Source organism: Hipposideros armiger, unplaced genomic scaffold (assembly GCF_001890085.2).
Source record: "Hipposideros armiger isolate ML-2016 unplaced genomic scaffold, ASM189008v1 scaffold_635, whole genome shotgun sequence".
Lineage (NCBI taxonomy): Eukaryota > Metazoa > Chordata > Mammalia > Chiroptera > Hipposideridae > Hipposideros > Hipposideros armiger.
Window position 1 is genome coordinate 634,038 of NW_017731985.1, and position 24,448 is coordinate 658,485.

Consider the following 24,448-nt stretch of genomic DNA (forward strand, 5'->3'; position numbering starts at 1 on the left):
AATTTTTTTCTAAGCTGTGAAATTGGTTCCCTAAAAGTTTTACTTGCTCTTAGCTATCTAGGCACTATTAGACATGAATAAAGTCAAGTACCAAAATACCACAAACATGTGAATGGTATGGATCCTCTTATCTGGGGCCCATATTTCAGGAGCACACAAATACCCAGCCTGTTTATAGGCTATTTGTAGGTTTAACTCCTCCATATTTATTTATTCATTCAAGCAAACACACTTACTGAGAGCCTACTATATGTCACACCTGAATACAAAGACAAAAATATTTTACCAGTCTAATAGACGAGCAGCTAAAACACAAAGTGATTTGTGCTATATAAACAGAAATATCAGTTAAGTGTTATGGAAGCTTACAGGGGAGAGAATGCAAGGAAAGGCTTCCCAGAAGATGGTGATGCTTGAACTAAGAAATGTCACAGAAAATATACCTTGTTCACATTTTAGTATTTAGACTACAGTTCTCTTCTGCTCTTATACACTGTTTTTCAGTTTCTGCTTTGTCATCTAAACAAGAGCAAAGTGGTGAATCCGAGTGATGTAAAGAGACCAAAGTAGCAATGAATTCAATTTCATCAAATCTTAATGAAGAGTCAAAAAATAATTATATCAAAGTATTTCCCAGTAACTCCATCCTGTCCAACTTCTGGTTTTATTTTTAAATATCCTGAGTTCTTCCACCAAATAAACATATCATCTCTCACCCAATTAACAAGCGTTTCTTTCTGAATTCATAAGGCTGTCACAGGGAATGCTTACTTCTCTTTTCTTTCTTCTAGTTTCTTCTTCCAAAACTGAGTTTAACTTTTCTCATCTTCTTTTACACAAAACTTTGAATTCTGTACCAGAGAGAAGCCTTGAGTTTCAAGATACAAAAACTACAAGATGACTTCTGTCTACCTTTCTATAAGTCTTAGCTATATTTCCTGCTTTCTATTCCAATACTGCTGTGGGTCACTAACCAGACACTTTCTTCTGAGTCCCCAGCAGCTGCTACAAATAAAAATTTTAGATTTGGAACAGGAAATTAGCTAACGGCTTGTAGTTTTACCGATGCATTTTTCCAATACATAACATTACTGGCATTCTTTAACCAAAGTTTAAATTTAGTTTTCATGGTCTAGGTTAGGGTACCACTAATCAAGCAGAGCTAGCTGGTGGCAGCTAAGTCGAAAATGCTATTGAAGACTATATCTGCTTCTAACCACCGAAAGCCCCAGTCCCTCACCCCTACAATCAAAGGGAATTCTCAATAATGGAAAGCTGGAACACCCAGGGAGGGTGATGTAGTAGACAAATTTTTAGACTGAGTCAGATCTGGAATTGGCTAATTCTGTCCCTTCACTGGCCTCGGTTTCTCCATTTATAAAACCCGCACGTGATATAAGGTAGAGAAACTGGCTTAATTTCTAAGGTCCTGACGGCTCTATAGTAATCCAGAAACCCTACCTTTCTTCTCATCTAGTTTTACATGGAACACATGGGAGGCCAGAAAATAATCTTTTACTCCACTAAACCGACCTTAATTCTCAGATGTTTTAAAAAGCTAAAAAACACTCCCGACCCACCCACCCCAACCCTGAGGCTGCAAATTTCCCCTATAGAAGAGAACACGGCAAATAAAAGCCCATCCCACAAGAGTCAAGGAAGTGCAGGAAGATCACATTCATGGTATTAAAGCGCTGCTACCGCTAAGGACCGGCCCACCTAGTCGCCGCCGGGCAAATGAATGAGTCGGGATTGATGGACGTTCCCTCAGCGTAGGCTGCGACAGGAGACACCCCCGGCCCAGACCCCACCGAGAGCGATTCCCTTCCAGCTCCGGAAGAGCTGGGCCTCCCGGGCTCAGGGTTTTGGGCCCCGCCCCTTCCCTCAGGGCAAAAGGTGCCGCCAGGGCGCAAGACTTCGACGCGGAGAGGCCCTGGGACGCCCGACGCACCGCCCGCCCTGAAGAGAGGAGGAGCCTGCCGGTCCCTGGCCGCCACCGCCCCGGTTCCGACTTACCGTGGTGCGGTGGGGGAGAGAAATGTCAGGTGTGAGGGCCTAGGCCCGTCCGCCACCCGCCGCTCAGCGAGCAGCGCGCGGCCGCCACGAAACCGTCGCCGCCGCTGCCAACGCCGATACCGACCGCCGCTTCGGGCGTAGCGCGCAGTGGGCCCGACTGCGTCACACGCCGCCTACCGTCAGAGGCTCGCTCCAGGCGCCCGCCCTTGCTGCCTGAGCATTGGCAAACGCCGCCGCCACTCTAGACCCACCCTGTTATTCATTGGGCAACGACTCTTTTGAAACCCAACGTGAGGGCGGTCTTTGAGAGAAGGGGAGAAGGGGAAGAGGAGGGTTCTAAGAAGTTAGGGGGAGGAAAGGGGAGGGTTGGTGGGAGGGACATGGAGCGCTGGCCCTCACCGCCGCGGTTGGCTGGGAGAGAGTGGTGACGCAACACAGGGCCCTTCGAAGTGGGCTGGTGAGTGGCTACGTTGGGCCGAGTGTGGGAGAAGAGTGGTGACGCTTATCGAGGCTCCACCCCCTTCCTTGGAGCGAAGAGACCCGCTGCGAAGCTCCGGCCAATCAGAGGAAAGGCTCCAGGATGGCATGGTAACTATTCTACCCTTACCTTGCCCCAATCCGTGGGCGGTGATGGGAAGGTTTCCCGGTCGTCCTGCCCTAGCTTCTTGGCCAGACCACGTGCAGAGCTGGAGGGCCCCCCTGAGAGCCCTGCCTGCCCGCGTAGCTTTCCTGCCGCTGCTCCGAGGCCTTAAAACCAGGCCTTCTTGTCTCCTGACCCATGCAAGCCCCAGCCCTTTCCCTCTCTGAATTCCTAGAATAGACATTATGAGCATCAGAGATGCCCTAAGAGAATGGTTCAGCGTAAAACTTGGTACAAATGAGGATTCTTGGGACTTCTTTCCCACCTGCCTTTTAGGAATCCCCAGTTATTATAAAGTCCTAGTTCAAATGCTCCCACTTTCTCTAGGATACATTTGTCGATCTCGCTCAGCAAGTTGGGTTAATGCTTGGGCATGCATCTTACAGCCTTGTCACTTTGTAGCCTATTACTTGCCTGTCTTCTATGCCGGGGCTCTTGGATGTCAGAGCTGCATTTTCTTCATCTTGGTGTTAAAAAACGAAATTCAACCAAGTAAATTTGAAGATCTAATTGACTTAATTAAGCGATTCATTAATTGGGCAGCTTTCCATCTAGCAGCTGGACGGGCAACTGAGGGGTTGTACAAAATGGAAGGATATTATAGGAAGAAGGGTGAGGCAAGGGAGCTATTAGCAAAAGAAAGGATTATTTGGGGTCCCTGACATTTCTTTTGGGGGAGGAGAAAGGGAAGGGTTTTTATTATCTAGATTGTTCCTTTCTATGGAGGATGGAGAGGGCCTATGTGACAGATTATCTTACTGGTGCTTGACCAGAAAATTTCAGAGTGGTTTGATTAGGGTTATATTTCTAGGGGACGTTGAAAATACAGTTAGGTCAGGTATTAAATCTAGGTTTGGTATCATGGGCTTTTGGAATGAGTGACGCCATCTTGGGCCTATGGTTTTTTTCTTTAATATTGGTGTTCCTTTCCCTTGGGGCAAGCCTGAAACAGAAGCCTGATATTACAAAGGGGAGGGTTGATCATGTTCTAAAAACTAGGCCTGGTGATTGAGAGCCCTACACAGAATAGCATGGACTGTGCTCGGAAAGCCTATTTGGTTTACCTCTCCACCACTACCCCCTCCTGGGCCATCAATGCAAAATTGAAATGGGCTCTGCCCATAAGTAGGTGACCTTAAATCCCTGTAGGTTTTTGGCAAGGGATTAGAGATAATTGATTAATTTGTCAAAAAGTGGAGTGGTCATAAAGATGAAATAAGATAATGGATAGGAGAAACCTGGTACATTGTAGGTGCTCAGTAGATGCTTGAAGGAAAAAGGAAAAAACATACATGGAGGGTCAAATAGTAAAACTATTGATAGTTGGAACATCTGACTCCAGCCACCTTCCCCCAACTCCTCCACCCAAACATCTCTCCTTTTTCTCCACACCCCCTCTCCCCCCGGCCCCACAACACCACCTATGTTCTGAGTCAGGAAGTTCTCCTCGGATAGTTACAATAGCTTCCTCACTGCCCTTCTGAACCTTTGATTTCTCACCTACCATTCCTCAAACCAAACTAAACCTTTCCTCTACTTATTTAGTCTGGTGTCCCTAAGGCCAAACACACAATATAGGTGCACATTAAATATTTGACGCATGTATAAGTGAATTATGTTCTTAAGTAGAAAAGTAGAAGTGTGAAACTTTTGAGTGGGAGAAGCCTGGGTTTAAGTAAGCCCAACCATATATTAGCTGTATAAACTTGGGCAAATTTCTTAACTCCGCTGAGCCTCAGTTTCCGTGTCTGTAAAATGGGGATAACTGCACTTAACTCACAGGGTTATTGTGAGAATTAAATGAGATAAAGCACTTATCAGGTGCCTGGTATACAGTAATCCCTCAGTGAATGGTGGATATTATTTATATTCTTTAAAAATGTCAAGGAATTCTAACTAGTCTAAGAAATGATTCTTAGAAATGGATCTCAGAAATATGTCTTGAATGAGTGACTACATTCAGTCCAAAGTACTAGTGGGTGTGCAAGACTTAGGATCCTTATTTTTTTTTTAGCTGAGCCATGCTGCCACCTGTTGGCAGCTCAGCGGCAGCTCAGCTCAGGTGGGACTCGAACCGCTGTTGCTCAGAGCTCGCACTCTTGAGCGAGCTCTTAACCAACTGAGTCACTTGGTTGGCCCTAAGACTTAGGATCCTTAAATTGTGGGAAAACTGGAGGGGGACATATTGGATGAGGAGTGCTCCAGGGAGGAATTCCCTGTGACCGTGGTGATTTCTAAGTGAAGGACTCTTGTTAGGTACTCTGTAGGCATGTGGCCCACAAGCTCATTGTTCTCAGGGAATTCTGCCCAGGGAAGAACTTCTAAAGACGTGCAGTTTGGTGTATGTTCACAAAAGCTTACGGAGCCAAGCCCTGCTTTGGCATCAGTAGATGAGATGTCCACAGCTCAAAACTCTGCCCTGGACAAGAGAGATCTAAGCAAAATCCAGCTCTGTCCTGGGAGCCCCCAGTCTCTCACATACATGCCCTGAGAACTCACCCTATGCAGCTGTGAGGGATTGGTGCTCAGGGAAGAGACAGACCTCTACAGATTGCAGAATCATGGAAGGGCAAGACACTTCCTTGGGACAGTTTTAGATTTCTTATCTGGTGCATTGAAAAGAGCCGCAGAGTTGGAGTTAAACAGCTAAGTTCAACTGCCAGACCTGCTCCTTTTTAGACCTTGCACAAATTATTTCATTGTTCTGTGCCCCAGTTTTCTTTTTTTCTTTTTTTTTTTTTAGGGGAACAGGGTTGGAGTGGGGGTTAAGGGCCCAGAGAGGGATGACTGAGACACCTGGCTAAGTTTTGGGGGGTTTTTTGTTTGTTTGTTTGTTTGTTTGTTTGTTTTTATTGGGGAATTCGGGGATGGGAACAGCGCTGGGGAATTGGGGGAAGGAGAACAGACAAGTTGCTGTCCTTTTGTTCTTCAGTCTAGTTGTGGAGGACGTTGCTTCACTCGCCCAAGTTGGCACCATCATTGCACTCTTCCCAGGCGAGTCAGATCAGTCGCTGGTTTCTGGGTGACCGCTCACAGAGGCTGCTGGCCACTCACGCTGGCTGCTGGCTACACACGGTAGCCCATGGCAACCCACTGCAGCAGGGGCTGCAGCCTCACGGGAGCCCAGCTCCAGGTTGAACTGTTGTTCAGCATCTTAGCTGTAGAGGGCAGTGTCACTGGCCCTCATATGTGGGATCCGAACTGGGGCCCTCTAGCGTCCCAAGCCAGCTCTTAACCAACGTGCCACTCGGCTGGTCTTGTGCCCCAGTTTTCTTACTATAAAATAAGCACAATAATTCCTGTTTTGTAAGGTGGTTTTGAAGGTCAAATAAGATAATGGAATTTGCAAAGGACTGGATTGGGCACATGTTTGGCACATAGTAAGTACTCAGTAAATGTTGACTTCCTCCCTCTTTTCCTATAACTTGATAGTGAAGGGTGATGTTTGTAAATAGCATATACTTAGATTTTTATCAATCTTGTGTGAATACCTTTTAACCAGAGCATTTAGTTCATTGCAGTTAATGAATTACTGGTATATTCAGGATTTAGCTAACATTTTATACTTTCTACTTATCTATCAGTTCAGTTTGTGTCTCTCCTTTATTTATTTATTTATTTTTCCTCCTAACTTTTCTCACTTGTGTTCGTTTATGAAGATAACTGTTTTCTTTTTAAATTTTTTTTAAGGTTCTACTCCACCATATTGACCATACTCTTCCTCTCCTTTATTTTTTTATTTTTATTTTTTAGTAATAATTGCCATTTATTGAAGCCCAGATCTTTGCCAGATTTTTTTAAATTGAGATATAATTCACATAACATGAGAATATAATTCACATATAATAATAATTCACATATAATTCACATTTAAGGGGTACAATCAGAGGTTTTTAGTATGTTCATAAGGTTGTGCAACTATCACCACTATGTAATTCCAGAACTATTTTTTTAAAGATTTTATTGGGGAATTGGGGAGGGGAACAGCGTTGGGGAATAGGGGAAGGGAAACAGACAAGTTGCTGTCATTTTGTTCTTCAGTCTAGTTGTGGAGGACGTTGCTTCACTGGCCCATGTTGATATTATCATTGCGCTCTTCCCGGGTGAGACAGATCGGTCGCCAGCCTCTGGATGGCCACTCATGGCGGCTCTTGGCAGCTCACACCAACTGCCAGCCGCTCACGTTGGCTGCCGGCCACTCACGGTAGCTTATGGCAGCCCACTGCAGCAGGGCTGCAGCCTATGCTGTTGCTGGCAACTCACGGCAGCCCAGCTCCAGGTCGAGCTGTTGTTCACCATCTTAGCTTTAGAGGGCAATGTCACTGGCCCCCATGTGGGATCTGAACCAGGGCCCTGCTGCTCAGAGCTGGCATCCCAAGCCAGCTCTTAACCAACGTGCCACTCGGCCAACCCCCCAGAACATTTTGATAACCCTAAATAGAAACCCCAGATCCATTAGCAGTCATTCTCCAACTCCCCCTTCCCCAGCCCCTGGCAACTACTAATCTACTTTTTCTCCATGGATTTGCCTATTCTGGACAAGTCATATAAATGGAATTATATAATATGTGGCCTCTGTGTCTGACTTCTTTCACTTAGCATAATGTTTTCAAGTTTCATCGATGTTATAGCATGCATCAGTACCTCATTCCTTTTTATAGTCCAATATTTTATTTTATGGATATACCATATTTTTTTATACATTCATGAGTTGAATAACATTTGAGTTGTTTCCATCTTATGGCTACTATGAATAGTACTGCTGTGAACACCCATGTACAAGTTTTTTGTGGACATATGTTTTCATTTCTCTTGTGTTTATACCTAGGAGTGGATTTGTAGGGTCATATGGTAACTATATTTAACTTTTCGAGGAACTGCAAACTGTTATTACAAAGTGGCTGTACAATTTTACATTCTCACCAGCAATATGAGATCTGACAATTAAGTTCGCAAACTCATCATAGAAAAAGTGCTACATACCTCATTTCTGAATATCACTACAGTCACCTTCGAAGTACTCCCCTTGGGAAGCTATGCACTAATGCCAGCGCCTAGTCCACCCTTCAAAGCAATTTTGGAAATTTTTTTCTGGAATGACCATCAGAGCTGTCATCGAATCACCCTTGATGTCCTGAATGTCATCAAAATATCTTCCTTTCAGGGCCAGCCGAATGGCTCAGTTGATGAAGAGTTGGCTTAAGGGCCGGCCAAGTGGCGCATTGGTTAGGAGCTGGCTTGGGACGCCAGAGGGCCCTGGTTGGGATCCCACATATGAGGGCCAGTGACACTGCCCTCTACAGCTAAGATGCTGAACAACAGCTCAACCTGGAGCTGGGCTGCCGGGAGTCGCTGGCGACAGCATAGGCTGCAGCCCCTGCTGCAGTGGATTGCCATGGGCTACCGTGTGTAGCCAGCAGCCAGCGTGAGCGGCCAGCAGCCGCTGTGAGCAGCCGTTCAGAAGCCAGCGACTGATCTCCTTCACCCGGGAAGAGCGCAATGATGGTGCCAACTTGGGCCAGTGAAGCAACGTCCTCCACAACTAGACTGAAGAACAAAAGGACAGCAACTTGTCTGTTCCCCTTCCCCCAATTCCCCAATAAAAATCTTAAAAAAAAAAAAAAGAAAGAGTTGGCTTAAAGGCACAAGCTCTGAGTAACAGGGTCTCTGGTTCGATTCCCACATGGGCCAGTGACGATGTGCCTGAGCTGTCGCTGAGCTGCCAACAGGTGGCAGCATGGCTCAGCTGGTGTAACAACAAGATTGCCTGTTTGATGGTGGGCTACGCCCACCCACAACTAAGACTGAACTCGGCACCTTGAGCTGAGCTGCTGCCCGGGATGGCTCAGTGGATAGGGCATGCGCTCTTAACAGCAAGGCTGCTGGTTTTGACTCCCGCATGGGATGGTGGCTATGCCCACCCACAACTAAGATTGAACACAGCACCTTGAGCTTAGAGGCCACGAGCTGCAGACAGGAAGCCAGATGGCGACTGGAGCCCTCCACAACGAAGATTAAAGAACAACAACTTGGCTGGGCCCCTTCCCCAATTCCCCAACACTATTCCCCTCACCTAATTCCCCAATAGAATCTTTTTAAAAAAAATCTTCCTTTCAATATTTCCTTTATCTTCGGGTAAAGAAAGAAGTCATTGGGGGCCAGGTCAGGTGATTAGGGAGGGCGTTCCAATACAGTTATTTGTTTCCTGGCTACAAACTCCCTCACAGCCAGTGCTGCGTGAGCTGGTGCATTGTTGTGATGCAATAGCCATGAATTGTTGGCGAAAAGTTCAGGTCGTTTAACTTTTTCTCGCAGGCTTTTCAGCACTTCCAAGTAGTAAATTTGGTTAATTGTTTATCCAGTTGGTACAAATTCATAATGAATAATCCCTCTGATATAAAAAAAGTTGGCAACATCGTTGCAATAAGTTCGCGAACTTAATTGTCAGACCTCAGTATGTGAGGGTTCCAATTTCTCTACATCACTTGTCATTTTCCTTTTTTTTTTTTTTTATTACAGCCATCCTAGGGGATGTGAAGTGTCATCTCCTTGTGGTTTCCATATACATTTCCCTAATGACTAATGATGTTGACCATCTTTTTACATGCTTATTGGCCATTTAAATCTTTTTTGCATTCTTCCGGATTATTTCATTTTTCCTCCTGTACCAGTTTGGAAATTAAATTCTCTTTTTCTACTATTTTCGTGATTGCCTTAGAAATTACCACAAGCATTCCTAACTTACCAAGTGTCATGCTAATCACTACTTTTACAGGAAGGGTAGAGTTTGCTGAGATGGAGGAAAAGAAGCACTTCAAGCGAGATGAACAGGGAAAATAAAGATGTGAGACCAGGAAAGCCCAAGACAGGGAACAAAGGCCAGAAGCGGGCATCTGTGGGTTGGAGCTAAACAGAGGATGACGCAAAGCCCCAAGGTAGAAACCTAAATTTAGTTATTGAAACTAAATGGAGATGGTTCTTTCAGCAAAGTTTTATTGATTGTTCACTTGCCCTGGGACCTTAAAGGACAGGTGGGGAGAATTCAAAGTCAAAAGTAGTTTTTAGAGTAAGATACCTTCTCTCCAGACTTCAAGCCCCCAGGAGTCGGTCCAAGATATCTCTGGGTCCCCCACCATTGCCCAGCTCAGGACCTGCCACAGAGAGGACGCAGACTGAGTGAATGAAGAAGAGAGTGAAAGCATGCAATAAACTGGCAAGTTAATCAAATTGGAACCTCTGTTTCCCCATCTGCAGAGTGGTTATTTATAGTTACCTTGTGAGATTAACAGTATATAGTGATTAAGGGAATGACCTCAGGTACCAGACTCCTCGCTCTGACCTTTACTAGCTGTGTGAGTAGATAACTTAACCTTCTGTTTTCCATTGGTAAAATGGGGAAATGAATAGTATCTACCTTCTAGAGTTTTTGTGAGGATTAAATGGGATAACATAAAAAGAAGAAAAGTGCCTGGGACACAGAGGGTGCTCAAAATGTGCTAATTATTACTAGGAGGATTTAAATTGGGAAAATGTGATGGTGGTGTCTCTCTGGCTCAGAGGTCCTGTCCTCCACAAACCCTGCAGGTGCTCTCACTATGCTGCACTGAGCCTGCAGGAAGGATTACTGGTCCCCTCATCCTCTTTCCCTGTTGGGGTAGGAGGGTCTTTGCAAAAGGAGCCAAGAGTCTCCCTCTGTTTCCTTTATGGGTTAGTCAGGAGAGGGAACTCTGGCAGCTGGTTTCTGGTGATCAACCCTTTCATGGTGGGGAGAGACTCAGGGCTGGGGGTTGGAGATCCTCTCTGCCATGTCGGACAGGACAGGGCTCCCTCTCCTGATCAAAGGTGGGAATAGCTCTGGCCCAGAGTTTCTGGGGTGGGCCTCACTGGATCTTACTACCTGTAAGGTGCTCTTCCCGTTGTTGAAATGCCCCTAATCCGCTCTGGGTAACGAAGTTTGGGGGAGGGGCACCGAGGCTGGAGCTAAACTGGCTTCCTGTTTTAGAAGGATGATGCTGGATAATTCGGCTAGAATGGGGGGAAGGGGACAACAGAGACTGAGGGCAGGAAATAAAGAGAATTCAGGGCCTTGTTCAATTAATTTTATGTTCTTTCAACAGGTGATGGAACGCAGCGGAGAGGTAAGGTGACAAGGTGGTTTATCCAACGTGTCAAGCCCAGGTTCCCAGAGCTCTTCCGGCTGCCCCCACGCAGCTGGAATTGTGGGGAGACCAGGGCTGGAGAGAAATAGCAGGTGGGGATTCCAGATGAAGGGGGGAGAGCCTGGGGGCCTGGGTCCGCAGAAGCGGGGAGGAGCCGACAGAGGATCTGGGCGCTGTTTCCTCCCCAAGTTCCGCCCCAAGCACGCTTGCCCGGCCCCGCCCCCACCGTTCCTACTCCAACACCCCCCTCCCCGCTGCTCGACCCAGGCCGGGCCTGGGCCACCCCCAGGTCCCCAGGGTACCCCAGCTCCTGGCCTGCGCCGGCGCAGTCTCCTTTCAGCCACAGCCTGGGTGAGTTGCGGACGGGTGTGCTGGACCGCTGGGCAGCCCCACTTGGAGGAGCTCGGCCATGCGGTCCAGCCTCCGCAGGGCCCAGTCTCTAACTCTGGGGGTCCTGATGCCTGCCCAGGAGCTGCTGCTGTCCGGACTTGCTGAGCTGACCCCTTTCCCCTCTGCTCTCATGCTTGGGGCCGGGTGTGCAGGGGTTGAGCTCTCCCTTCTTCACTCCACAGGGACTCCTGGTCCGGATTCCTTCTTAGGTGCCAGGAAATGGAGGTGTGTGTGTGGGGGGGTGGGAAGCGGGAGAGGGCTTGGACTCCATAAATTCGTTTCAAATTCCAACTCTGCCAGTTATTAGCATGTGACCTTGAGCAAGTGTTTTTAACCTCCCTGAGCCTCATTTGCATCTTCTGTAAAATGGAAATATAGTCTATAGTGTCTACCTCAGAGTTATAGTGAGGATTAAAAGAAACTATATGTAGTGTGCTAAGCATGATGGCTAGATTTAGAAGGCACCCAGTAAGTGTGGATTTGGACTGGAAGCTGAGATCTTTTGGGACCTTTGGAGATAAGGTAGGGGTACTCCTAAGCAGGTAATTTTTGCACTAAGCACCTATAAGTAAGTTAAAGCTGACTGCCCTTCAGGTAGTGAGCTCCCTGTCCTGAGGCCTGGAGGACTTGACTGACCAAGTTGGAATGGCCTTATGTAAACCACATGATCCCCATGCTGAACAACTGTGTAAACAAGCCCAGAGTGGTTAGGTGACTTGACCAAGGTCACACAGCTAAAAAGGAGTCCAGGCATATCCAAAAAGCGGAACAGCTTGTTCCCGGAGGCTCCTTATCAGCCCCCTGCCTTGGGCAGTGCCTATTCATTCCCTGAGGATCTGGTGTTCAGTTTGGAGATCCCAGTGGTTCCTGAGGGATCTAGAGCAGCTGGCTTAGGAGAGGGATGTTGAGAGGGAGGACTAGCACTGCTACAACTACAGAATCTGGGTTTGGGTTGAGTGGGGAAGGTGTTCCCTTTCCAGGGCTGTGAGGGACTTATAGTCCCCATGGGGATGATCCAAGGACTGTGTTTGATTGGGGTGGCTCACTAGAGCCACTTCTAAGTCCCCTGGGAGACCCCTCTCTCTCACAAAGCGAGAAAAGAACTTGAGTAATGAGGGTAGGCTGCCTAATAGGGCCTGGCAGAGAGGTAGGCGGAGGAGCACGGATGACAGTGTGGAGGCATATTTACCTGGTTTGTTCTGGAATGCCAGGAGGCCAGCCTTATGAGTATAGAAGTCAGGTTCTTCCGGAGGGTGGGACTAGAAGGGAGAGTCCTGAGGGCGGGTCCAAAAGAGTTGGGACTTCATCTGACGGGGCCCTTGAGACCAGAAGGGTGAATTCTTTATGTATCTGGAACCAGTCCTATGTAGTTTGGCAACAAAAAGCCTAAGTTCTGAGGATGGCTTTGCCTCAGGCTCAGCATATCTTTGAGGAAAGGCCTTCCTCTCTTGGTTTCTCTGTCTTTACAGTGGAGACAGGGCTGACTGACTCATCTATATAGGATTTGGTTTTTACCTTTCTTTCTCCTACAGACAGGCACCTCTTCTCCCTCCCCTCCTAACCTGGCCTGATCTGCTCAGGTCCAGAGCGGAAGGGTCAAGAAAGGCCAAAATTGCAGTTTTTGACCCTGTGAGCCCCAAACCTTCCCACTACTGGCTCTTTTTGCTGTGTGACGCTGAGCAGGTTCCTGTCCCTCTCTTGGTCTCAACTTCCTCTTCTATATACTGACAGGTTGATGGGCTATGCTTGCTGGTGTATATTTGGCAATTATCGTTCCTGACTTTAGATACCTTAGGTGGAGAGTCACATTCCTCAGGAGCCCTTGCCTCCTCTCCCGGGGGGTGGGGGGTGGTGAGAGCGGGTAGACAAGCCCCTGGGCACTGGGAAGCCTCTCGAAGCTGACCAGGCAGCTCTCTTCAGCAAACAGCAAGCCCAGGCTAGCACCAGGCCTGATTCTGCAAAGCTTTTCACCCTCAGAGCTCGTGAGGCAGCAGGCAGGGCCAAGCAGGGGGGCTGAGGTTCTGTGGGCTTCCATGAAGTGCTTGCTGCTGTGGACTGCGGTGCAGGCACACAGAACACAGAGTCTGAGAAGGGTTGAAGGTGCAGGGGGTCCTGGCCAGTGAGTAAAGCAATGAGAGCTGATGGGAGGCCCTGAAGCCTGGAGGCTCAGGGGCGGGGGGGGGAGGATATGGACCATTCTGTCATTCTGTCCACTAGGAGGTATGAAGTCTGGTTCCTGAAACGAGAGAGACTAGTTAAACCAGCTCCTGTAGTCCTAGGCCTGTCAAGCCAGGCATAGGGATGACGAGGACCCCCAATCTATTCAAGCTTCGTTGTAGCACTGGTTTCATTCATTGTCTTTCCTCTGAAATTGAGGGTGAATGTTCTCATGGGATTCCAAGTCAGTCTTCCCCATTCAGGGCAGGAGCTGTCCAAGCTTAGGAGCTAGGTGGCTTTCTTCTCAGACTCCTCAGCCCATAGCTCAGTTTAAGTACTGAGCTCAAGGGCTGACTGCACCACTGAGCCCAGCCTCCTGCCTTGGGCCCTGACAGCATGCCACTCACTCCATCCCCAGGTCTGACAAGATGTACCAGGTCCCACTGCCACTGGACCGGGATGGGACCCTGGTTCGGCTCCGGCTCACCGTGGTGGCCCTGGTCACAGTCTGCTGTCCGCTTGTCGCCTTCCTCTTCTGCATCCTCTGGTCCCTGCTCTTCCACTTCAAGGAGACTACGGCTACACACTGTGGGGTAGGGCCCGGGGGCGGGCACTGACACTTCATATTCAGGCTCAGTTGAATCTATTTGGATCCTGATTCTATGGTAACAGGATTAGCAAGCTCTCCAGTCGGGCCATCACATATACTGGGCTCCTGGGGGGGATGCCTGCAAATTGAGGTCACAAGAATTAATCTCCCTCCTCTTTCCATGGAGGTTGTTGGGGTCTGGGGTTACTGAAGTTGGGTGGCCCCAGAACCCAATCCTTCATAGAGGGGCAGATTCAGGAGAACCCAGGGTTTTCTGGGGGATGGAGAGAGAACAAACAGGATTGGGCTAGAGGGCATTTGGGGCCTCTTAGTGTGGCACTGTGGACTTGTGCCTGTTTCTATGGGAATGTGATTATGTATATGTGTGTGTGTAACTGTAAGCGACATGACTAGAATGGCTTTGAGTGGGGTATATGTGAGAGTGACTGTATTTGTGCTTGTCTGGATGGGGACCGGGTTATGTGTACATGTGTTCTGTGGTAGGTCTTATGCCCTCTGAGGTTCCACAGGTGGCCATGTACTCTCTGGACAGTGATATGAGGTGCTGGGCTAGGAAGAAAGATGTAAAAGTTTTTTCTCTGAGGCCTGGAGGATATCTCTTTCTCTGTAGGATATTGGAGTAAAGGGGGTGAGACCTCTTGACCTCTGTTATACTCCTAGTTTATCTACTAACTCTGTATATTACCTGAGACAAGGACACTCCACCTCACTGTCCCCATGTCTAAAAAGGGGTTTATAATTCTTGTCCCCCTCCTCCTCAGGGCTAGTGTAGAGCTCTAGGTAGAGGAAGGATAGGAAGGTGGTTTGGGGAATATGAAGGGTGAGGAGGAGAAAAGGAGGTGGAGTGCAAGGAGATTGTCAGGTTGGAAGGCAGAGCAGGAGCGGCTTAGCCTAGGGGCTCTAGTTAGAAAAGAGGCAGGGCCTGGACACTGACCCTTGGGTTATTCTCAGAGAGAGCTCGGAAGGCCCCCAGTCAGCTGAGCTTTCCCCCTTCCTATAAAGAACACCTGCTCCAGAAAAGGGCGGTGACTAGCAGTGGAGTCTGGCAGGGCATGGGGGAGCCCTTCTTTTATTCATAGGACTTCTTTAAGTTTTCCCTCTTGTTTTGTCAATGGGAGTCATGGGCCTTGAGCTGTGGGGAGCCAGTCTGATGAGACAGACCCAGGGCTGGGAGCTTTCAGAAAGAATAGGACTAGAAGAAAGGGGGTGACCAAGTGATCCGAGGGGGAGAAAGACTAGAAGAAAGGGGGTGACCCAGTGATCCGAGGGGAGAGGGGAGGATTAGAAAGGGTCCATCCAACAGCCTTTCCTGACCTAGTTCTTACCTTAGATAATACATCAAATGTTTCTATTATCCTGGCCAACTCCTCTTCATCCTGCAAAACCCTTCTCAGGTGTCTCTTCCTCCACAAAGCCTTCCTCATCCTCCTTGGGGCAAACTTAATCACCCCCTCCTCTGGGTGCCCACAGTTCCCTGTGTTATCTCTCACACAGTGCTATCATGTTATATTTGTGTCTGTCTTGCCCACCAGACTGGGAGCTCCTTGAAAGTGAGCACTGCATTTGAATCAGTATTTGTTGAATAAGTGGATAGGAACCCCCGCAGCCCAGTGCTCTGGGAAAAGGAAGGCATGTATAATGCAGTCGTAGTCCATACAGAAAGTTATATTTGCACAGCATATGGAGTTAAACGGAGTAGGCTGTTTGCTCTGCCCCTCGTGGCGGGCTCCGAGGGCTAATGGGATCAATAACCTCAACACACCTGGCACACCTGTGACCCATTCTTGGCATACTGCATATGGAGCTAAGGCATAGGTAGTTGCAGGAGGAGTACCTGGCTCTTCTGGGACAGGACTAGGCCTCGTGACCCAGGGACATTTTTATTCCCACTCCCTGGGACTACCATGTTGGATCTACTTGGGGATTTCCATATATGTTCTGAATTTCTCACCCAGAGTTTCCTAGGAGTGGCCAACTCCTAGGATAATAAATATAGATTAATAAATCTATAATTAGATGACTTTGCCTCCGCTTGCATATCCCCAGTGATGGGGAGTTTTCTTCCTCCCAGGCAGCCTATTCGAAGGAGGCTTAGCAGCTAACAATCAGCAAGCTCTTTCTTATAGTGAGCATACACTCTCTTCCTGGTGAATTTCTGCCTTGGGAGACTTAGGTCTACTCTTTCCTCCAGACTTCCCGCCACGATGGGAAGACAGTAATGAGAGTCCCTGAGTCTACTCTTCTTAGGTAGCATGGCTCCAGTTCCTTCAGGCAACCCTCACAGGACATGTGCCCCTGGACTTGGGGCAGTTGGTAATTGTTCTCTCCATGCTAGGCCCTGATCTGAGCATAGGACTTCATATGGCCTAGGTAGTGCAGGTGAAAGCAGATCTGTTCCATTCCTTTTATTGGCTGTTAGGCCTCTTAATGCAGCCTGAACTGCCATTAGCTGTTTCTGCACAGGTGTAGGCTGGACACTGATAGCTCATATTCAAGCCTGTCTAGATCTCTTTGGGATCATAAATCTATTGTCCTAAGATTACCTAGCTCTCCAGTGGGCCCCAACAAACATACTCAGCCCTACTCCAACCAATAGGGACCAAATCCTACTCTGCTTTCTCTTTTTCCCTTCCCAGAAACCTGCCTGTAGCCCTGGACACAACCCCCCAGAAAGGTCCCCACCCCCATCCCTGGCAAGGAAATTGCTGTGGGCTGACCTTAGCCACTATCACTTCTTACCTTTACAGAGTGTTCCAGAATTTATAACATGGCCTTTTTGGTCCTAGGAAGGCTGTGTGCCTGGTCAGGCATGGCGATCTAGGCTCTGTGGGTGGGAAGGCAGGCCCTGGGGAGCTGGGGGTGGGACCCTCTAGTCTTAGAAAAGGCTCAGTCTGGCTAGAGTCCTCAACCCAAGCCCAGGATCCTTCAGCACCCAGTGTGAGTGTCGCTCAATGAGCTCCCCTCCCCCGCCTGCCCTGCCCCATTCCCTGATACTGAGCTGGACTAGGGGGCTGGTGTTCCCTTAATGGAGGGAGGTATGCGTCCCAAGGGGAAATTTGGTCCTGGGCTTTTTAATACAATGCCATTTCTGTCTGATGCCAAGAAGAGAGCCCAGCTTGTGGGGTCATGGTGGTTGGGAAAGTGGGTGGTGAGAGGAGGGAATTCTTTGCCTAGGGGAAGAAGGGTAGAAGAAACCCAGGTCTGGGTCTGGGTCTGTGGGTCTGTGGGTCTGTGGGTCTGTGGGTCTGTGGGTCTGGGTCTGTCCTTCCAGGCTCAAGCTGAGTAGAGAAAGTTCCCATGATGCTCAGACTCCTATAAACCTTGGATTGGGTGACATGGTCTTCTCAGGGAGGAAGAAGATGGAGGTCTGGGCTTCTGGAAGGACTCTGGTATCTTGGGATCAGAGTACTGCTCGCCTGAGGCTTGGGTCATTCTGAGCCTGGGAGTGGGATGGCTGGCAACCTGTGGTCCCACGGAAATAGGTTCTGGGGCACGCCCACTGTTCCTAGTTGAACTTGGGTAAAGAGCAGGAATGTGGTCAGACAGGGTCAGTGGGAGGGCTTGGGACCAGCCTGAGCCAGGGTCCATTGTCTAGATTACTTGACCTGAAGAAAGCCTTAATTGGAGCCTTACGCAGTTAGGTGACAACAGGCCTTAGTTCTAATGTTTGATCCTGGCCTAGTTCTGGGCCTCAGTCTCCATTTCTGTGGAATGGGAATAATAACCCTTTCACCTCTGACCCTTCTCTTGAGCGGGTATGAGGGTAGTGACAATAAGGTGGGCCATCAGAACTTTCATGTCCAGGAGCCTCTATTCTCCAGAACCCTCAAGAGGTGGCCCTGTAGGACCAGTGTGCCAAGGGGATTCCTCAGAGCTGCTCCTGCCCCATCTCCCTCTGCACCTTTTTCTCTTCTGCACTGTTTTCCTTTTTCCCTTATGTTCTTTCTATTCTGGCTCTTTTCTTTACCCTGAGGAACCAGCTCTGGAAAAGGCCCCACTTTCCCAGGCCCAGGTACCCCACTAGGCCCTAAGTTGTGTCCCTCACCCTGCCTAGGCACCACTTCCTACAGGATGTTCTCTGCGGTCTCCCAGCCCTTGGACCCCGAAGGGACCATGTTCCGGCTCCGCATCACGGCCATGATCTGGTGGGTCATCACTTTCCCCATGTTCGGCTTCTTCTTCTGCATCATCTGGTCCCTGGTGTTCCACTTTGAGTACACAGTGGCCACTGACTGTGGGGTGAGTGCCAGGCTCCCCAGCGCCTGGGTCAGAACCAGGTCCGGAGATGGCGATAAGGGCGAAATTGGAGAGTAGGAGAGAACGGGGAGGGTCAGAGAGAGGGAAAAGAAATAAAAGGATGGTGGGGGCAAATCATAGTTGGGGGAGTTTTGGGAGAGAGACTCAGAGAGTAGAGTCACAGTCCTCCAAGAATAGAAGAGGATTACACAGGGTGCAAGAGAGCAGAGGGGAGAGGGGGAAGGGAAGGGAGTGGGAATAGGCAAGAGAGGTCATGAGAAGGAGAAGGCTGAAGAAAGACCAGACTAGAAGGGATGCCAGGACTGAGGAGGTGAGAGGAGGCCAGCAGCCAGGAAAAGGAATAGGTGGCTTTAGCCCAGACGAGAGGCCTGACCTGAGAGGGTCCTCCAGCCCTGCCCTGGGATCTTCTAGCTTGGTGTCTCTCTCTGGCAGCCTCAACCCCGCAACCTGTGTCCACTAAGGGCCCTGCCCGCTAGAAAGCTAGATGGATTCCCGCCTCCAAGAGCAGTCCAGCAGGCCTTTGCTGAGGGCCCAAGGGTAGAGGTTCTGTGTCGGGGACATGGAATTGAACATGGACTTGCCCTTAGCATCTCATTCCTACAAGAGATAATCCTAGACACAGACAGTCAGTCACTACACAGTGAGACAGGATTCCTATTGTGACACAGGGAAGCACAGGGGTGGCAAGGCCCAGAGGAAGCACTTAACCCAGCTTGGACATTGGAGAAGACTTCCTTCCTGAAGGAGGGGTCATTGTTGCTGTGGGGGTGAAGGAGAGTCTTTGTGAATGCCAGGCTGACAACTTTTGATTTTATCCAGAGGGCAGTGGGAAGTTTGCAAAGATTTTAAACAGGAAAAGGACATGATCACATTTGTGGTCTAGAAGACCAATCTTCCTCCTAAAAGGAAAACAAATTTAAGGGCACAAGACAAGAGGAGGGAAACCAGTGAGGAGGTCAGTACAATACCTTGTGCTGCTGGGGAGACCAGAGCTAAGATGGAAGCTGTGAGGATAGACAGGAGGAGATGGAGTTCAGAGAAGAAAGCAAGTAGAAATAATAGGAATGGGAGTTTTGTCCAGTTGGCAAGGGGCAGCGGGCAGTAAGGTAAATAGAAAAGTCATCCATAATTTTGGGGGGCTTCTATCTGAAGCCAAAGGAATGAATCTCTAATGATGAAATCTGAGGTCCAATGATAGGGAATTTTTTGGACTCTCTCCCTTTATCTCATGTGAATTTCTGCCTTGCTGCCTGCCCTAACACACATCCACTGAGCAAGGTCCTCCAGGCCAAAGGGTTTCTATTCTTGGGGAAAGGGGTTATGTTCCCATCTCTTGTTACCTTTAGCTCTGGGCTCATGGGGAGGTTTGAGGTGAGCTGTCTACCTGGTTTCTAATAGCTTCTGATATTGCTTGTTGCTGGCAGTGGTTGGTGAACAGGGAACTTGTGTGCTTGAAATGGGACATGTATATGAGTATCTGTACCTGATTTTGTGTGTGTGTGTGTGTGTGTGTGTGTGTGTGTGTGTGTGTGTGTGTGTGTGTAGAGAGGTCCCCACCCCTAATCCGGGAGGATCTTGTGAGGACAGGACTGGTAGCCACAGGGTCTTAATTCTCTCTTCCTCCTGACGCGTCCCCCAACTCTGTGCCATCTCTACCCTTTATCTGTTTTCCAGCATCTGTCAGGGCTCTTAAATGCTCTGGGCTCTCCCAGCCAAGCTTTCGAGGCTGGTCCTGTTCCCTTTAAACAGCTGAGTTTGGGGCAGGAGTTTTCAGAACGAATATTCTAGGAAGTGGAGGCAACACTCCCACTAACCCTATTCAGAGGACCTACTCAGAGAGGCAGAAAAGTCAAGTAAGGACGTTTGGAGGTCTCAGAAGTGTCTGGTAAAGATACAATTCCCATCTCTCACTCTTATGTAGGCCTTCTCATGTGCAGTAGCCACGTAGTAGCTTACCACCTATCTGCAGGCTTTTCAGGGAAGTTTGTCTTCTGAAAGCCATCATTTGTACCCACTGTGTGTCAGACACTGCAGATGCTTTGCATACATTATATTTGGTATTCACAGTCACCTTGCAGGGTTGGTGGTATCTCTGTTTTGCCAATGAGGAAACTGAAGTTCAGAGAGATGAAGTGACTTGCTCAAGGTTACTCTGCTAACAAAGGCAGAGCAGTGAAACAGACCCAGGATTGTCTAGCTCCAAAACTTCCATGCTGCCTCTTCACTGATTACTCAGAGTGAATGTCTGAGCCTGGTCTCAAGCTATGGTATCTCAGACCTTGGCCTTGAGAGCAGCACCCTCTCCCTGAGAGCTCTGCGTTGTTTCCTCTGACAGTGCCGAGGGGAATTCAACTCCTTTGTGAAGGCTGTGAAGCCCCTGGCTGGTGCTTACCCAGGCCCACCCCTTCCCTGTGAGCTGCCTCCATCATTGCCTACCTCCCCAGCTGCTTTGGAGACCCATTCAGCATCCCCTTTGGGAGAAAGGAGGGGATCTTGCAGAGCTCCATCTCTGAAGACTGGTCCTGCTGTAGTCACCGCAGGGCCATTCCCTCGCTGGGCTCTGGCACTGCTCTGTCCCTTGTTGAAAATCTGAAAAAGTCCACAAAAAGTGTGGGCAACAGACTGGTAGCTTCCACAGTCCTAGAATCTCTTAGAAATGCAGGTTCTCCGATTCCAGACCTTCTGCACTTTCATACTGTCCCTGGTGAGTTGTATGCATATTAAAGTTTGAGAAGCCGCGGGCCGGCTGAGTGGCTCAGTTGGTTAAGAGCTCGCTCAAGAGTTTGAGCTCTGAGCAACAGCGGTTCGAGTCAGCCCGAGCTGAGCAGCCGCTGAGCTGCCAACAGGTGGCAGGATGGCTCAGCTAAAAAAAAAAATAATAATAAATAAATAAATAAATAAATAAAATAAAATAAAATAAAGTTTGAGAAGCCGCACCAGGCCCTGGAGTCTAAGAGATCCTGCTGCCATCCCTGGTGTTTCTGTCCCCGTTGAAACTACTGTTCACTCATCCCCCATCCTTTCACCCTTCCATATAAGCAACATACCAGTCCTTGCAGCTGTGCAGTATTATCTCCTCCTCCTTCCATAACTTGAAAGATTGATGCTCTGTGTCCTTAAGGAATGAGGAATCCCAGGCCTTCAGAAAGATGAAGGGGAGAGATGCACAAGGACAGGGCCATGTTTTTAGACTACCTTGGGTTAGGAGCACCCATGTGCTTAGACATGATCAGGGTGGGGTAGCCTTCTACCTCAGCTTACCCAGCATCTCACCGTACCCTCCACCACCTTGGCACATCTGCCCAGAAGAACAAGTGGAGCTGGGAGCAGTCAGAGGAACAGCTCGGCTGAGCAGTGAATCCAGCACTGTCCGCAGGAAGCTCAGATGGTCTGACTCATCCCTGTCCATGGGACTGAATCTGGCGTCTTGGGCTCATGGAACCTCTCACAGGGACTTCTTCTCCTGGCTCAGAGAACCTCTGAGCCTGTGTCCAGTTTTCTCAGCCATGTGTAGGTTCCATGTGTAGGGAGATGGAGAGGGTCACTCCATGCCCCTGCACAAACGCCAAGCTGTCTGGGGAATAAGAACCAAGCACCCTGGGGGACCCGGGACCTTGAAGGGGAGCTCTCCTAGGAGAGCTCTGGGGTTGCCTGAAGGAGGACTTCCTGGAAGGGAAGGGGTTGGAGCAGAGCCATCTGAGGGCTGGGGTGATTAGATAGAAAGAAGGATCTCCAGGTGGGCAGGGCCAGCAGGGGCCGGTGCCCAAATGGGTCACAACTCTCTAGGTGCCCAATTACCTGCCTTCGGTGAGCTCGGCCATCGGCGGGGAGGTGCCCCAGCGCTACGTGTGGCGCTTCTGCATCGGCCTGCACTCGGCGCCCCGCTTCTTGGTGGCCTTCGCCTACTGGAACCACTACCTCAGCTGTACCTCCCCGTGTCCTAGCTACCAGCTGCTTTGCCGCCTCAACTTCAGCCTCAACGTCATCGAGAACCTCGCACTGCTAGTGCTCACCTACGTCTCTTCTTCCGAGGACTTCAGTGGGTGCCCGGATGAGGGAAGGAGAGTGGGGAAAGGTTTGGGGAAGGGACGCCCCTGCCCCTCCCTTATTCAGACCTTCAGATGTAGGGTTGGGGTCCTCTCTGCAATGCGCGCTCCCACCCTCCTCTCTCCCTCCAGCCGTCCATGAAAACGCTTTCATTGTGTTCATCGCCGCATCCCTCAGTCACATGCTCCTCACCTGCATTATCTGGCGGCTGACCAAGAAGCACACAGTAAGTCAGGAGGTACGGTCTACCCCTAGTGGGGCTCCAGGCAGCCCAGAGGAGAATCAAGACCTGTCCTCTGGATGCGGGTTCTGGTGAGGTGGGAACTAGAGTTCTAATTGGAACCTGGGCTGGGGCTGGGGCTTGGGGAGAAGTCGAGGGTGACTGACTGGTCAGAATCCAGGACTGTGTTTGGGTAGTATGGGAGACTGGAGAAGAGAGATGGAGGCTCCAAATGGGGGTGGAATGAGGGGCAGCACCCAGGCTGCAGTGAGTTAAGAACACGTGTCAGGGTCTGTGGTCTGTAATAACTCCAGTTGCCCCCCCACACACATACACCTTTCTCTCCCCCAAAGTATCTGGAGGTGTTGGGTTGGTTGATGGACCCTCAAGTAATTTCATATTCCATCCCCCGGAAGGGGGAGGGGCAGAGACACTATTGCTCTTTGGCCCCATTAGGTCCCAAATGCAGGGATGTGCACATGCCCATCATTCCTGCTACCCCTGCCTGTGCCCCCTTCCATGGCCAAGGGAGGGGAGACAGCCTAGAGGAGTTAGGGCTGAGAGGGGACGCTGCCCATACATGTCCAACAAGCTGCAGAGTGATCAGACAGCTCAACCCACAGGATCACAAGTCCTACAACTGGAAACAGAGGTTCTTCATCGTCAATTTCGTCTCCTTCTTCACGGCACTGGCTGTCTACTTTCGGCACAACATGTATTGTGAGGCTGGAGGTGAGGCCAGGCTGGGATCCATAGGTGGTCACAGTGGCTACGGGACAGTTCTTATTTTCTATAACGTACAACATAGCGGTGGTCTTGGGGGCTGGCTGCCGTTGTGTTCCCTGTAGTGATGTGGTTTATCAAGAGGCCCTGGGGCAGGGGGAGGGTAAGGGCAGGAGGCTCACCACGCCCTTCCTTGTGTCACAACAGTGTACACCGTCTTTGCCATCCTGGAGTACACTGTTGTCCTAACCAACATGGCATTCCACATGACAGCCTGGTGGGACTTCGGGAACAAGGAGCTGCTCATTACTTCCCAGCCTGAGGAAAAGCGATTCTAAACCCTTCTCTTCTGCTGGGGAGGGGCCCACTGCCCAGAAACTAGAAACAAGATCCCACTCTGACCTTTCCCACTTCCTGTGTCTTCTCTAGACCCTACTGACGCTGGGGGAAGGGGGGAAGAAAGGAGGAAGGGCACAGGATAAGGCTTTATCCAGTCCTGTGGCTTTTCCTCCATCCCACTTGAAGGCGCAGGGGTTCAAGCAGCATCACCTTTATCTGAGAGGCCCCAAGCTGAGTAGGCAGGAGAGCTCCACCATCTGGTGCTTAAAATTAAGTCCTGAGGTTCCTAACCACCATGCGGTTCTTGGCCTTAACATAGCCACCTCTTGTTGAGGTCAGGGACCATTGAGCAGTGGCTGCTACCTGAAAACCACAGCCATTCTCTCCATGGGGTCATTCGACTTGTGTGTCTAATCTACTCTGCGCGTCCAGGCCTATGGCCACAATCCTGTTAAGGTTGCCCAGGTCTAGTCCCTACTTCACCTCTGATGTAGTGTCTATGTGGGTGATGGGGTGGGCAGGCTGTAGGATTTCCAAGGGCTCTGCTAGTCTGCTTGACATCACCTTGTAGAGGTGGTGGTCTGTACCGGAAGGATGACTGCTCCAGGAGCACTGGTGCAGCATGTATTTCCCTTCCCTTCGGAAATCTCTGGCTTACACTCTTCCTCCTTGGTGAAAATGTGGAGTGGAGAAGTCAGAGGCACAGATTCCTACCCCCAAAATGGTATTCCCCCAAACTATCCTACTGTCCCAGGCCCTGAGCTCTTTGGGTTGTACATTTGTTTTCAAAGGAAAATAAAATTCTTGCCAACAGTCTGGGCTAGGCTTGTCTTGGGGCTTGTCTCTGTTTAATGGAACTGAGGTGAGGGACACAGGCTCTAGGATGGAGG

The 24,448-nt window shown here is 49.5% G+C and overlaps 1 protein-coding gene across 12 annotated transcripts; it reads left to right on the plus strand.

The window, feature by feature from the left end:
- Nucleotides 1-2,380: 2,380 nt before the first annotated feature.
- Nucleotides 2,381-24,379, plus strand: PGAP2 (post-GPI attachment to proteins 2). Of its 12 annotated transcripts, none has more exons than XM_019625628.1 (8): nucleotides 2,381-2,604; nucleotides 9,432-9,591; nucleotides 9,743-9,869; nucleotides 10,774-10,794; nucleotides 22,016-22,268; nucleotides 22,408-22,514; nucleotides 23,120-23,228; nucleotides 23,427-24,379. In XM_019625628.1, exons 3-8 carry the CDS (start codon nucleotides 9,837-9,839, stop codon nucleotides 23,555-23,557), a joined length of 654 nt encoding a protein of 217 aa, XP_019481173.1. In that variant the 5' UTR covers nucleotides 2,381-2,604; nucleotides 9,432-9,591; nucleotides 9,743-9,836; the 3' UTR covers nucleotides 23,558-24,379. The 12 variants fall into 12 exon arrangements, with proteins under 12 accessions (XP_019481173.1, XP_019481172.1, XP_019481176.1 ...); XM_019625631.1 differs by lacking the exons at nucleotides 9,432-9,591; nucleotides 9,743-9,869 and adding exons at nucleotides 11,388-11,430; nucleotides 13,781-13,955 and having other exon boundaries at nucleotides 2,485-2,604; XM_019625625.1 differs by lacking the exons at nucleotides 2,381-2,604; nucleotides 9,432-9,591 and adding exons at nucleotides 11,388-11,430; nucleotides 13,781-13,955 and having other exon boundaries at nucleotides 9,841-9,869.
- The last annotated feature ends 69 nt before the right edge of the window (nucleotides 24,380-24,448 follow it).